The sequence below is a fragment of the Colletes latitarsis genome, chromosome 2 (assembly GCF_051014445.1).
Source record: "Colletes latitarsis isolate SP2378_abdomen chromosome 2, iyColLati1, whole genome shotgun sequence".
NCBI classification, from domain to species: domain Eukaryota; kingdom Metazoa; phylum Arthropoda; class Insecta; order Hymenoptera; family Colletidae; genus Colletes; species Colletes latitarsis.
In genome coordinates this window covers 12,361,541-12,376,317 of record NC_135135.1, presented here as the reverse complement: position 1 = coordinate 12,376,317, position 14,777 = coordinate 12,361,541, and the positions used below count along the sequence as shown (strand labels likewise).

The window sequence follows — 14,777 nt, the reverse complement described above, 5'->3', positions numbered from 1 at the left end:
ATTTTAGTCATTGCCTTATCTCCCGAGATAAGTAAAACAGCAAGTCAATAGCATTAATGTATATATACTTTTACTCTTTTACTGGGAGCATATTTTCGCTTAAAAAACAAATTTCCATTGTATACAGAATGTAATTTCTCTTACAGATGGCGACGTGATTTAAGGTATTCCATGTAGCATGTGTGAAGGGAGGAAGAAAGGATGGTAAACATAGAATATGAATCCAGTTTATCCGCTCTTGAAGAGGAGAATGGCTACCTGACCCAGGTAGAAATAGATAAAATGTCTTGTTTCGTGCGTCACATAGCTTCCAAAGTTTCGTCCTACGATGCAATGCCACGTCGGATTGTACTTTTTATCGAATTCTTTTTTAATAAAGGCTGCGATATCCTTAAAAAAAGGAAATAAAAATTCAATCCTTGAATCGTATGTTCCTCCTACTCCATTTCTTGTTGCAATTAATCAATTGAACATAATAACCAAGAACAAAGTTGTACTTTATCTTACTCTACATTCCATGCTAAGTTGCTAGAAATATATATACCATACATTCAGTTTGACAAAATTAAATCAACCTTACCTTCTCGATATTAAACTTTTCAAGTGCCTGAGTCGCACAATCGACAGCGTCCTGCTGCATCTCCTCAGACATGTCGGCATTCTTAATTACAGCCTTTCTGTCCGACATTTTTGTAGTTCTGAAACCCGTAAGAGCAACAATAAACACTTAAACGTGCCCAACAACAGAGAACCACAAATACAATAAGCTATCCTAATCACAGTTCTGAAATGGTAGCAGTCTCAACGTGGGAGAACCAATACCATTAGTAGTTCTGTAAATAGGAAGAAGGGAAGAAATGATCGCATACGCGATCAAAAAAGTAAATTTTAAACCTGGAATTAGGAATACGTGCAATTTTTACAGTAGCGTACACGTCATGTGCCGGCATGACAATACGATCGCGAATATATAAATGGGATCAAGTTAATAAGTACAAAACGAAATGAGCGATCGCGAGGACGACAACGGAGGCGAACGCGGGAGGATAATGTTTTGTCGATACGACGCGACGATGAAAATAATAATCGACGAGCACGCGATCACTGGGATAAGATTCGAATCGAGAATGCGCATACATAAGGTTCTTTGCTCCTGTCTATGGAATTATCGAAACTCCGTACCGAACTTGACGTATAAGCTGCCTCTTTCCCGGTCGAAAATGAAAAATTCTGTTTCGAATAGAATAACACTCGACATACCTTTCGGAATTGACACTCTCACCAGTAGCATACAAGGAAACGATCGTTATATTATACTGCGACGGTTGCGCGTACTTATTTCTGTTTTTATTCTACGTGAACTGATTTATACACCAAAAATTTTCGTTCGCTCAAGCCGACAGCGACTATTCCTCGATCGAGTTCAAGACTGAAGTGCCCGTACCGCGATCCTAGCCCCTGATTGGCTCACGATTAGGGTCTTCTATCACGGTCTTCTATCAACCCATCATGCCTCGCTGCTAGCAACCCGCGTAAACATGAATTTGAGTAATCGATCGAAAATTTCAACGCGAAACACCAGTTACGTCTGTGTTTTTCCTATTTTTTTTATTTTCGACCTGTCTCGTCCGCAAGTATTTCGTGAAAAATTAATTATAAATACCGAAACCTATTAAAAATGTTGTATTTAATTTTGAATAGATTGTATTTTATCTGCTAAAAATATGCTAGGAAATATTGATAAAGCGTATATGTCACGCGAAAATGCTATTACTATTACCTTCGTAAAATCTAAATCATAGATAATTTGAATACGATGTCAATAATAATAATAAATATAGTTGCATGAAGTATAAACCACTTATAGCTTGTTTGTGATGTTTGTAAACTAAAGATATTACCGTTTGCTGTATCTATTTTCAATTATGAATAAGTGGAATAGACATGATATTTTAAATCTATACATCTAGACAATTTTTAAATAACTTTCAGATCTTTGATTATTTAAAAATAAATGAGTTTTATACACCAAAAATCTCTTTTGGACTTGTGAATTAACATGATTTGGTAAACATATTTTGACCTTAAATTGCAACCGAAACATACAATTTAAATTTCAGTTTTATTTGAAACAGAGTATTGTTGAAATTAAATTAGTTGCTAGTAAATTATTTTTAAAAATTCGTCGCAATTTTAAAAGCTTTCGTCTCCCAACTTTTGATGATTTGTACGAGTATGTGACTCAATGACGCATGCGCAGTAGGTTCCAATGATTCTCGAAAGGTTTCACCAATGCCAAGCTTTATCAAACGAGAGTTGACACGGAATTCATCAGTATACTGGCAGTGCATAGAATGCAGTAGAAAGTAAAAATCAGTGCGACGTTTAAAAAAGCTATATTTATTTACAAGTTATAGTTTCTTATAAGGAGAATCGAAGAATTCGTTTAAAATGTTTCGCATCCTTGTATGCCTGTGCGCTGTACTAGCGCTGGCTAATGCAAATTTCGTGAGGTAAATATATCGACATTTAAACAAAGAAGATGATTATTCATCATTGTAATCAACAACACCGATAATTCTTTTCATTAGATTTCATTTGTCTTTTTACGTTTACTTACACTACATATATGTTATTTACGTTCTACGAAATAAGCAAAGTATGAATACTTCACGAAATTCAATTATACAAACTTTCTTTCTAAATTTATACTTTTTTTCTTATTTTAAGGATTCCGCTGCACAAAATAGATAGTGTTAGGAAACAATTTAAAGAGCTTGATACAGAATTGGTTCAATCACACATTGTACAAGGAAGTGAACCTACTCCCGAGCCTCTTTCTAATTATGTTGATGCCCAATATTATGGTGTTATCAGTATTGGTACACCGCCTCAGGATTTTAAAGTAATTTTTGACACAGGCTCTTCGAATCTTTGGGTTCCCTCTAAAAAATGTCATCTGACCAATATTGCTTGCAGTGAGTATATTTAAAAATTATATAAATCAGTTAAATATTGCTGATAAAGGTTGACACTTTCAAATGTAAGCTGTGTTTTTCAAGGAAAGTATTGCAACATTTTGTTAGTATTGTAACTAACTTCTTCAAGGAACCAAACATCACATTGATATTTGTGTGTATACATACCAATATTATTGTGTACATACTAATATTATTATACCCTTGATCAATATCAACTGTTAGAATCTAAACTATAAAGTCCTCAAATATCTTAAATATTGCTATAGCAATTAGTTAATAAAATGTTTATTGAGAAATGTACATATATATATATATATATATAATATATACTTTTAATATAAATGTATTTTAGACAGAAAGCTAATTTACTATTTGAAAAAATAATTATATGCATAAAATTTTCTGTAGCAAGCATTTGAACTATTTTCTATATTATGCTATATATTATGCTATACTTTACTAAGATAACATTCTGTTTACAATCTTTATTCTAGTTATTCATTTTCAAGATATTTCAGATCTTTATTGTTTAATAACATTATTTTCAGAGATACAAAATTGTGACTAAAATAATACAAGTTGAGTCTTGTATTGGAGCTATACAAAATAAAATTAGTACCTGAAATTTGTTGCATGAGAAACTTAAAAACTTGTTAAAGAGATTTTATTTTAGATCTGCAAAAAAAATATGCTATGTTATTACTTGTTGCTATATTTTTTAAAATATGTTGTCTTCTAATAATCACTAAATAGTAAAACTTCTTGCATTAAATCACGAAATTTACATTTTCTTTTGTATGTTTTTAAAGATTATATCAGGCATAGGTAATGTTAGCAGTTTTATTCCATTATTATCATGGTCATCCTGCGAACAATTAATCGGAAAAAGACAAAAATAAATATTCAAGTTGACGAAGTTTCATAATTTATAAAAGTTTTTATATTATTTTTTTGTAGAGTTGCATCGTAAATACGATAGTACCAAATCGTCAACTTATAAAAAGAATGGCACTGATTTTGCCATTCGTTATGGTTCTGGAAGTCTCTCCGGTTATTTATCTACCGACACTGTACACGCAAGTATCGTTAAAGTTATAATCGCATATTTTTCTGTACTCAATAATTTTTCACGCATTCTTCGACTTAATTTACTTCCCGAGCACGGCTTTTAGTAAAGATAAGTGATAATGGTCGTTCTATCGTTTCGTTTTTGACGTATTCGAACTTTCTTCTTATTTTATCTACATAAACATTACTTGTGTTTATGAATAACGTGATCACGCGCATGCTTCAAAAAGAAAACAAAATTTACGACGATAATTATCCCTTACAGATCGCTGGACTGAAAGTTACAGATCAAACATTTGCTGAAGCCTTAAGTGAGCCTGGATTGGCCTTTGTTGCCGCCAAATTCGATGGTATCATGGGAATGGCGTATTCGAGAATCGCCGTGGACGGTGTAACGCCAGTCTTCTATAACATGGTCAAACAAGGAATAGTACCTCAACCTGTTTTTAGCTTTTATTTGAATAGGTACACCTCAATAATCGGCGATTGAATATTTCCTTCTCATAACAATGTCATGTTTAAAAAACCTATATTAATATATAAATTTAGAAATCCTGACTCTGACGTTGGCGGAGAACTGATAATCGGCGGTTCTGATCCAAATCATTACGTGGGTGAATTTACGTATGTCCCTGTAGACCGAAAAGGATATTGGCAATTCAAGATGGACAGGTATTATAATATTCAGAATACTTTTAATCGTGTACTTTTCATGGAAACAGTACTTCGATTTACAATATAAATTGCAGAGTTCAAATTGGCGCTGATACTAATGTGTGTAAAGATGGATGCGAGGCTATTGCGGATACAGGTACTTCTTTGATAGCAGGACCCGTCGACGAAGTTCATGCTATCAATCAGAAAATCGGAGCTATTCCGATTGCAGCAGGAGAAGCATATGTAATTATGAACTATTTACATTTATTGTTAATATGTTTAAAAAATAACACATATTTTATGTTTACAGGTGGACTGTAACTCGATTCCTAACTTGCCTACAATTACGTTCGTATTTGGTGGTCGCTCTTTCCCGCTAAAAGGCGAGGACTACATTTTGCAGGTAATGTACTATACTTCCTATAAATGTTATCTTAATTTTTATTGAAATTTCGGTTGGTTTCTGTTAAAAGATAATAATATTGTATGTTTTTCTACAAAAGGTTAAAGCATTTGGAAAGACTGTATGCTTGAGCGGATTTATGGGAATGGACATTCCTCCACCTAATGGTCCATTGTGGATTTTGGGAGACACATTCATCGGTCGTTACTATACTGAATTCGATATGGGAAACAACCGAGTTGGTTTCGCTGTAGTAAAATAGATACATTTAAAAAGTTTGTACATGTAATCATTCCGTAAATTATGTTATTTGTCTCCCACGTTTAATAAGATTACTTGCGATTACTTGCCTTTCGTGTGTATAATAGAAGGAAATTTTAAATAATACTGTGTGGTTAAGCAGAACTGATTATATATAATTGTAAAATGTATAAAATGAATTCCTATAAGAATAACGCAATAAATAATGTTTTTCACATTACACATTTTGTTTTATCAATGCGATTTAAAAAGAAATAACATTTCACTTTAAGATTTATCTTTCAAAGCAATATAGCTATATAAATTTTTTCCTATTACAAGTTTGTTTCTACTTAGCGGTATTGATTTCCTAATGATAAAAATAAAAATTTATGAACTGACTTCTCATTCGTAATTTACAACATATGTATCACAGTTTTGTATACTCTGCCGCTCATAAATATTAGGACACTTGGCTGAAACATTGTTAATCTTTGGATTGTTATAATTCTAAGAAAAGAAGTTATCCAATATTTCTCTTGGAAATTTTTTTACACTAGAAAGCGAGTGAGAAATTGAATATGATTTTACTCTAAAAAACGTTTCAAATTCAAACGGTCCTCAAAAATTTTAAAAATTTTGTATCCATCTAAACCTATTATCTATATGAAAATAGAAGAATTAGTTTTTAAAATAATCCCAGAAAGATATTCTTTTTAAGTTAGTTACAATGGTCCAAAGAATCAAAATATTTTGACCAAATGTTCGAACATTTATGAGCAGCAATGTATGTACAGAGTTTTATGTCACTATATAAATAGTAAAAAAATACATGCCTTATTATTGATTATTTCTTTTAACCGCGTGAACTGCATAATTTATTGCGGTCGATGCTGTCCAAAACCATTCGTTTTTCAGAGGGTTATAAAACATTCCATGAATTAATTTTGTTTTACAATCACCTATAAAAAAATAATAGTTAGCAACAATACGAATACCAAGGTAGAATATATTATTATTAGGAAAAATTATTCTACATGTTTCTAATAAACTCTGAATTTCAGCCGGGGTAATGAATTTATTCCAGTCATGAGTGCCAGTTGGTAATAATTTTAAAACATGTTCAGCTGCAATGATACCTCCAAACCAAGAGGGTAACGTTTTATTCAATGTTGTAATGAATATTGAACCACCAGGTTGTAAAGTTTCTACACAACACTGTATAGAAAAAGATATGTTTTCATAAAATTCTGTTTAACTTGTTCTTGTTGTTTAGAGAAAACTACTGTACTTTTAGAAACAATTCCTTGTCATTCACATGCTCCAAAACTTCTGAAGCTACCACAGTATTATATTTTTGTTTATTGTCTAGAGAAAAGTCTTCTATGTTTGTTTGAACATAGTTTAACTTTCCATTTAAACTGGTATCTAATGTTGCATGTTGTTTTGCAGTTGTTATTAACTCGGAAGATGCATCAATTCCAGTTACTTCTGCTCCTATTCTAACTAGTGGTTCTGCCAACAATCCTCCCCCACAACCAACATCTAAAATTTTAATTCCTTCTAGAGGCAGATGTGGAGTTTCAGCCTGAATGCCTATATTTGCTAAACCATCTCGTACAAACTGTACTCTGAGAGGATTCAACGCATGCAAGGCACGCATTTCACCATTTATGTCCCACCATTTATTGCTTAATTTAGAATGATGCTCAACTGTTGCAAGATCTACGGTCGTTCTTTTAGCTGCAGTAGGTTTATCTAATTGATCAATTTGTTCATTTAGTCTAAAACCAAGAATCATACGTGTCATTATAACTTTTATTCATCGTTATGTAAATCAGTGACTCTTACGCAGGGATAATAAATGTTTAAAATTTTCTTATGCAAGTTTGCAGACCCTCAAATATCTGTCTACGGCCCCCCTGAGGTTCGCGGACCACAAGTTAAAAACCACCGATGCAAATATTAGATGTAACGTCAAATGTATAGGTTAAGTACCTGTTTCGGAATATAATTCCTGTGGATATAGGTCGAGAAGGTAAAAATTTTAGGACTTTCATGATTTATTTTTACAGGGATCATTAAGTACGGATTAAAATTTGATGAATATGTGTTGTTTTTGAAGGTACACAGATACAAATGACGGTCTACTGAACCACGAACAAAATATGTTGATTATGCATACATATCGCGTCGTATTGGTGATATACCGACTGTATTAGTATTACAGCGGACAGCCTTCGATTAAACCAATCGAGACTGGACAAAAATAATACCACTTAAATTATCGTATTTAGTAAACTGATTACACTCTAGCATGTTGGTCATACTCATAGTTCGAAATCAATTTCAATTGTTTTATTATCGCATATCGTAATCGTAGTATAATAATTTGGTCAATCAAGAACTACGGTATGTATGTAATAAGTATGTAATGATAACTTTTTTATAGATTTACAATTCGAGGATTCGCCTTTGAGATGCAACGAGAGTAATACATTTTAGAGTCTTTACTATAAATGTGAAACACGTTTAGGCATACGGATTGATTGAAAATTTTTTATATTATAATAAACAGAATAACACAACTGTAAACAATTTTTAATCGCATTCATTTGTATAGATTTTTTAAAATTTGAATGTTTTGTGGAATTTGTATAATTTCTATATCAAATAATCCTATAAAACTTCTGTTATATTTCAAAAAAAGTCTAGAATAGTAACTTATTTACAATGATTAATTGTCTACATACATTCTTTCTTTTACATTTTTTTTTAGTATCATTTTTTAATGAAATTTATTATTTGACGACTTTTGTGTTCTAAATTTATTAAATATCATTTTATCATTTAGGACTATGGAATTTTTAAATTATACATAATATATTATCAGCTTATATGATAATCTTATTATAATAATCAAATGCAAATAATAAGAAAAATTGTTATCTTGAATACCTTGTATTGAAAGCTATAATTAAGATTAATAATTATACCAAAGTACCACTTATCAGATATTAGGATAAGAAAACAATCCAGATTTTATCAAACACTTAGAATATTTATTCATTAATACCTAAAGTGAAAAAATAAGTTCAAAATTTACGTTTGGGTAACATAGTTATTTTTATGAATATAAATTATTTATTATTTATTTTCCTTAATGGTTTAAAAAATCATTTTAATTGTTATTGTGTTACAAATTGATATTTTTTTTTTCATTCTCTCAGAAAGAAAAAAAAACGTACTGTTACAAACGGCACATAACACTTTTCCACGAAAAATCATGATAATCGTGCAAATTTATTACATTTTTGTCTCCTGCCAAGTTAAATAATTTTTTAAATGACGAGTATTGTGATAAAGTATTTGTATCTGCAATAATAATTAACTTATGCTTAGCTCTCGTCACAGCTACAGTTAATCTTCTATGGTCCCCCAATACTTCAAAATCCTATATTTGCAAAAATATAAACTTAAATTTATTTAGTTCAATTTTTATGTTTACATAAAATTAATAAGGTACCTCTTTAATGTCGTTAGTATTAGTTGAACTTTTTGCACAGGAGTAAATTATAATCTCTTTATCACGCCCTTGATATTGATCAACTGTGTTCACTTCAATATCTTCCTGAATAATTTCTTTCAATAAACTTACATGTGCTCTGTATGGTGCGATAATTCCAATACTTTGGAGATTCACATCTATCTATGCAATAAAATGCCATATACACGTTTAATGTTTAATACAAATGTAATTATGTATTAAATGATATTAAATTGTACCACTAAGAGAGCCTGTAGTAATTCAACAATTATGGCAGCTTCCCAAACATTTGAATTTTTTTGATAGCTTCTTGGATACTTGTCATTCAATTCAAGGCTTGTTTTTAAATCACTGGTACAACCAGTGTTCAGTATAATTACAGAATCGTTTACGGACTGCGACAACGCTTCCTGTATCCATCTTTTTTGTTTCATTAAATTCTATAAAATGATTGTACTTTGTAGATGAATCATTAATTATCACAGTAATAATTAAACTTACTTCACTGTGCCCTGCACTAAAAGTAGCGTTTTCTATCGTCGTGCTTCCTGCCGTTAGCGTATCGTTGTATGTCAACTTATTTGCCAAATACATAATTCTTTTATTCATTCTATACTGTTTTGTTAACATAACGGTGTTATTTTTACTGTCCAGCCTACAAAACAGGGATTCATTTGCACCAAGCTTTCTGAAAATGAAATACAGTATAAAATTCATTATTTAGTAATTAAATAAAATTTTGAAGAGACGGGTGACACTGTATTTTGTTAATCCCAATAATAACTACCTAATACATTTTTGAAGTATTTGATTTTTTATGTAATAATCGCATGTTAAAGGAAAACTTAATTTTATTATGAAAAGGGTTACTTTACTTTGCTGTTGTACTCTTAATGACAGGAGGCAATTGGTCAGGATCTCCTACAAGAATAAATTTACGTGCACTATATAATGGCCTTAATACTGTTGGTTGTAGTGCTTGTGTACTCTCATCTACAATGCACACGTCGAATGTACGTTTATTAAGGAGTATATGATGAGCGCCATAACAAGTCACTCCAATGATATTCTAGAACAATTAAAATTATATTTTTTTATGACTTCTTAAAGTATCACAACAAAATTATATCTTAAAGTAATTCATACTTTGCTAAAGTACGCTGATTCTAAGCTCTCGATAGAGTGACAATTTGCAATTGCATATCTTTCGGATTTTGGTTGCACCGTTGGATGAACAGACGACGAGCCTAATCGTAAAAAGTCGATACCTTTGTCCAGCAGTTTCAACAAAATATTATCCACAGAGCTATTTGTATATCCGGTAATTAAAACCGAGTATCCTGTTTCGTGTAACAATTCTATTAAAGCCACCACCGTCTGTGTCTTCCCTGTACCTGGCATTCCTTTGATTAAAATGTAGTCAATGGCAGTCATTACTTTTAGAATTGCTCTTTGTTGATCTTCATTTAGTTTGTCTATTATCTTGGCACTTTTGCGTACAACAGATTGCGGCAACCCTTTGACAAATGTTGCTGGTTTCCTAATGTAGGAATTAAGTTGACCAGTAATAAAATAGAGAAATACTTTTTCCAAAGGTACATTACTATACGAACCTATCTATCACAATATCTCGTAGTTTTGCACAAATTTCATTGTCGCCCATTAAACCACCTACATTAGCAAGATTAAAGGAAAGCAAAGAAGAAGATGAATACTTATCTATGTGTAACGACTCGTTAATATTATATTTAGTAATATCTCTAAAATCATACATTTAATTATAATACATTCCGAAGCTTGTTTGTTTATATACATTTTGATGTAAATACCTGTCTAGTGAAACAGTGACAGAATCTTCTTTTATATGCATTATAAATCCCGCTGATATGTTTACCCGCGTGTCTGTACTCACTAACACATACTCATTTTCTGTAAATTCCATATATGGAATATTAACACTCGAAAGCTGTTTGTTCACATTTGTACGAACAAACGTGTGCTGGTATTTAGAAGTGTGTTCAATGACTTTGCCTATTAATTTTAAATTACAAATACAAATTTTCTTCTTTTCTCTAAAAAAGGGATAAATGTTGAAATATAAAAGGGATAAATTTGTAAAAATAATTGTTTCTTTACCTTTTTTCCGGGCTTAGTGTCCACATATATCTTAGTATATCATCAGATGTCTGCGCGATGTTCTCCATTTGCAACAATGAAACCCATTTTACAACGTAGTCGATATGCGTGGGTTTAAATTTGACTAAAATTTCTTTACTAAGTTTGGTCAATGGATGAGATTCTGATAACTGTGTTTCAGTGTCTTTGCTTAAATAGACGCAACATAATGTATTATATTGGCATGTAGAACAAGCTTTGTGATGATTAATTGGTTCTGGTAATTCTAACGCTTGCCAATCTGATTCAGAAGTAAACTTCGACATTTTATCAACTGGCTTAGGAGCTAAATAATTGGCTAAAGTATTTCTTAACAATATCAAATCTCTCCTTTCAGGATGTTCACCTTTAATCTCTTTCATATCATTTTCTCTGTAATCAAAAATGTCCATATAATAATTTCGTTCAATTGGTTTTAATATGTTTATACAGATAAATGAATTACCTGAGATACAATAGCAGACCTGTATCTGTGTCTTGCCCCGTAAGAGCCATCATCATGATGTATAAAATAAGTTGACCTTTATGTTCTAGAGAGAATGAAGGCTTACCTGTTTTTATTTCCAGAGGCATAACTTTCCGCTTTGAGTTCACATTAACTTCTATTGTAACATCCACTTTACCTTTGACACCTAATTTAGGAATCCAAATATTTTCTTCTATATCATGTACATGAGTGATTTTTCCCTTGAAATTGTCTTTTATATTACTTATTTCTTGTTGCTTTTTATCTGAAAGTATTATTATTATACAATTAATAAAGAGCAAAAGAAATACATTAAATATTTTTGTTTACCTTTCAAATAATGTTGTATGAATTCAAATATTTTTGGTACAAATGTAGACATCTGTTGTCTGCATTCATCAAATGCAATATCCGATGCATAAAGTGTATAAATCGTTTCCTTGGTTTGTAATATGCTATCCATTAACTTTGTAATGTCTGATATTTTATGAACATCTTGACACATTGCCTATAATATTAAGGTTGTATTTAAATATTATAAATAGTATCTGATGTTACGCACAGATATTACCTTTTGTAGTAATTGATGAGCTAGACTTCCAATAACTAATGCTGTTTGATCTCCTTTATAGTAAGGAAGAGTTTCTAGTTTTTTAAATTTCTCAGCTAACACTGCTTTTCTATTACAAAATAAGGCACTAACTATCGTCGTTCCAGATATTAATAAATCTGAATGAACAATGAGAAAACCACTAGCATTATCTATGACCCAATACTGAGATTCTTTTCTTGCTTGTATTGTAACAATATCATGCTTTTTCACTTTTACATTTTTCCTAGATTTAAATTTAAAATATTACATAAAATTAATTATATTAATATCTAATATAGTGAATTCTTGAGTTACACAGGTAATGATAACAATTCTTACCAAAAGTCTAAACACATAACAGTTGCATTCAATGCAGTATCTTCTTGTTCCACAATTAATAAAACACTTCTACATTCTCTTTTTACATCAATAATAGTACATCTTTGCAAAGAATTAAAATTTATTTGATTATCTATAGACCAATCTTCTTCAAAGCAATCAATAAAATCATCCATGATACATGGTTTTAATACATCTGATTCAGTATGATTCTTGCCAAATTCATTTAATTGTTTGATGTTATGCACTGCTACATCAATTTTTTCATTTTCTATAGAATCTGTCTTATTCTCTTTTATAAAAATATCCTCATTAAAGTTATTACTGAGTAATAAAACATTGTTTTCCGCCAATTGTACATTTGAAGATTCCACTTTCTTTTCATTCTGTTTATGCAATGTACTTTTGCATCTATCCAAATCTACATTTTCTTTATATTCCCCCACAGTCAAATTTTTCTTGGGAGATGCATCATTAACACATTTTCTGTTATCTCTAAACACATTATGAATCACATTTGATTTGTTTATAATTGCATGCGTTTGGTCCTGCAGTGATTTTGAGTTGCATGCATCAGATGTATCGTTATACTTTATAATTTTTGAACGAGTCTCCGATAATTCTACGTCTTCCATTGGCTTTCTTTTTTTGCATGTTCCATCATTTGGTGAACCTCTATCAACAATACCATTTATCGTATTATCCTTACTTTTTAATGGCCTATCATTAGAATCCCTCGCAAAATATGCCGATATTTTCTTCTGTGATTGATTTATATCGCGAGTATTCTACAATAAATAACGCAAATAATCAGTCTTTTAACAAATTATGTGAGTGTTACAAAAACTATGAAACTAAATTATTGAATGAAAACAGTGTCGATGTCTCATTATAAAGCTTCTTCTTTATGTATATGCTTTACCTTTTTTAAGGAGAGATTGTTTTTTTTCATCTTAAGACTATTCGCACATATACCGGCAAAATCAGAGCCGGAACCAAATACGATACGGCAGTGAAGCCAGCAACAGTGTGGCCAGAGCTGGCATAAGGCAGAGCATGCATCGACGTCGACATTAGTAACGACGAACTTCCTTAGTGTTTAACAGAGTGGTGGGAAAAGCCGACATATCCTACCATAAGAGCCACATGTTACGCTAGGTCAGCACTTCATGCAACTTCGGGAATTCGATAAAGAACGTGAATGGAAGCCTTTCCTTCTTGCTCTTGAACAGCTGTGTTCGGCTACCCCTGGGAAAAATTTTAATGGGAGATTCTAGAGGCCAAAATAAGGCGAAAATCAAGAATATCAATTTCTTGACTGATGCTTCATTAAACAGTTATTAACAAATTAAATTAAAAAATTTCAAATCGTTCTAAAAAAATTATTTTCAGTTGCAGGGGTCGATTACAATAATTTTTGGTGAACAAACCTACCCCCGAAATCCTACCCACTTTCTAGAAAAAATTCCAGAAGGTGTGAAAATTATAATAGTATCCTTGAATGTTGTCGAGGGTCTATACTATATTCTTCGATTCTAAAAGTTCATATTTTATTCCCAGAAAAGGAGTTATTAACGAATAATCAAGGTACATACTGCATATCAGGAGTAGCAGGAGTGGGGGTAGCTGTAACTTTTTTAGTTCGATACCTGTTCTTAGATGGCGATACTATTCGTGTGCACCAAACCTTGGGGGGTGAGGGGACAGTACTCTGGATACTTCCTCTAACATTCCGATAGATGGCGATACTTTGTCACTTTTGGCGCAATATTGGAATAAATAAGTATCGCTTCCAGAAATTGTTTATAACTAATTAATTAGATGAAATGATGTATAGAAAAATGGTTGAGTAACTTAATTAGATTCGAATTTTTGTTTACTTTAGTACTTTTACTTTTTTTTACTATAATTTCTGGCCAGAAATGTCTGCCCGAATTTTCATGCGAATCTTTAAAACGTCATAACTTCTGAACGGATTGGACGATTTTAATGTTTAAAAAAGCAAACTACGCGTATTTTGGTATAGAATATGTAGAAATTCTAACAATAATGAAAAAGTTGATCTTTGACCCCGTAAAATGAGGAAAACCCTATAAAAATTGTCCAATTTTCAAACAGCCATAATTCCTACAATAGTGAATATATTTCAATGAAACTTTTTTCTAAGGTAGAGCTTACGAGTACCTACAAAAAAGTATTAGACAACTTTTCTGTAGGGCATCAAACAAAATTATTAAAAATGAAAAACGAATTTTTAAGAAAAATCGACAGGGGGTAGGTGCCTAAATTTTTCGAAAGCCAGTTCGAGC

The 14,777-nt window shown here is 31.5% G+C and overlaps 4 protein-coding genes across 6 annotated transcripts; 1 reads left to right on the top strand and 3 right to left on the bottom strand.

Annotated features, from left to right (window-relative positions):
• Positions 1 to 48: 48 nt before the first annotated feature.
• Positions 49 to 1,440, bottom strand: LOC143351430 (dynein light chain 2, cytoplasmic). Its single transcript, XM_076782904.1, has 3 exons — positions 1,261 to 1,440; positions 581 to 698; positions 49 to 390 (listed from the first exon to the last, which is right to left on the bottom strand). The coding sequence occupies exons 2-3, from the start codon at positions 686 to 688 to the stop codon at positions 229 to 231; spliced, it is 270 nt and encodes an 89-aa protein (XP_076639019.1). The 5' UTR covers positions 689 to 698; positions 1,261 to 1,440; the 3' UTR covers positions 49 to 228.
• An 837-nt stretch (positions 1,441 to 2,277) lies between these two features.
• Cathd (cathepsin D) lies at positions 2,278 to 5,590 on the top strand. The gene is made up of 8 exons (XM_076779903.1): positions 2,278 to 2,513; positions 2,731 to 2,978; positions 3,939 to 4,057; positions 4,315 to 4,514; positions 4,599 to 4,721; positions 4,799 to 4,949; positions 5,017 to 5,109; positions 5,210 to 5,590. Exons 1-8 carry the CDS (start codon positions 2,452 to 2,454, stop codon positions 5,369 to 5,371), a joined length of 1,158 nt encoding a protein of 385 aa, XP_076636018.1. The 5' UTR covers positions 2,278 to 2,451; the 3' UTR covers positions 5,372 to 5,590.
• Positions 5,582 to 7,571, bottom strand: Coq3 (ubiquinone biosynthesis protein COQ3, mitochondrial). Of its 2 annotated transcripts, XM_076779924.1 has the most exons (5): positions 7,348 to 7,571; positions 6,641 to 7,133; positions 6,387 to 6,567; positions 6,186 to 6,311; positions 5,582 to 5,719 (listed from the first exon to the last, which is right to left on the bottom strand). In XM_076779924.1, the coding sequence occupies exons 1-4, from the start codon at positions 7,407 to 7,409 to the stop codon at positions 6,190 to 6,192; spliced, it is 858 nt and encodes a 285-aa protein (XP_076636039.1). In that variant the 5' UTR covers positions 7,410 to 7,571; the 3' UTR covers positions 5,582 to 5,719; positions 6,186 to 6,189. The 2 variants fall into 2 exon arrangements, with proteins under 2 accessions (XP_076636039.1, XP_076636030.1); XM_076779915.1 differs by lacking the exon at positions 5,582 to 5,719 and having other exon boundaries at positions 5,725 to 6,311.
• An 841-nt stretch (positions 7,572 to 8,412) lies between these two features.
• Positions 8,413 to 14,037, bottom strand: Dna2 (DNA replication helicase/nuclease 2). Of its 2 annotated transcripts, XM_076783035.1 has the most exons (15): positions 13,903 to 14,037; positions 13,391 to 13,716; positions 12,469 to 13,256; positions 12,109 to 12,373; positions 11,868 to 12,045; positions 11,517 to 11,802; positions 11,033 to 11,443; positions 10,726 to 10,968; positions 10,510 to 10,656; positions 10,043 to 10,436; positions 9,772 to 9,965; positions 9,398 to 9,584; positions 9,136 to 9,336; positions 8,876 to 9,058; positions 8,413 to 8,803 (listed from the first exon to the last, which is right to left on the bottom strand). In XM_076783035.1, the coding sequence occupies exons 2-15, from the start codon at positions 13,418 to 13,420 to the stop codon at positions 8,600 to 8,602; spliced, it is 3,711 nt and encodes a 1,236-aa protein (XP_076639150.1). In that variant the 5' UTR covers positions 13,421 to 13,716; positions 13,903 to 14,037; the 3' UTR covers positions 8,413 to 8,599. The 2 variants fall into 2 exon arrangements, with proteins under 2 accessions (XP_076639150.1, XP_076639151.1); XM_076783036.1 differs by lacking the exon at positions 8,413 to 8,803 and having other exon boundaries at positions 8,918 to 9,054.
• Between the last annotated feature and the right edge of the window lie 740 nt (positions 14,038 to 14,777).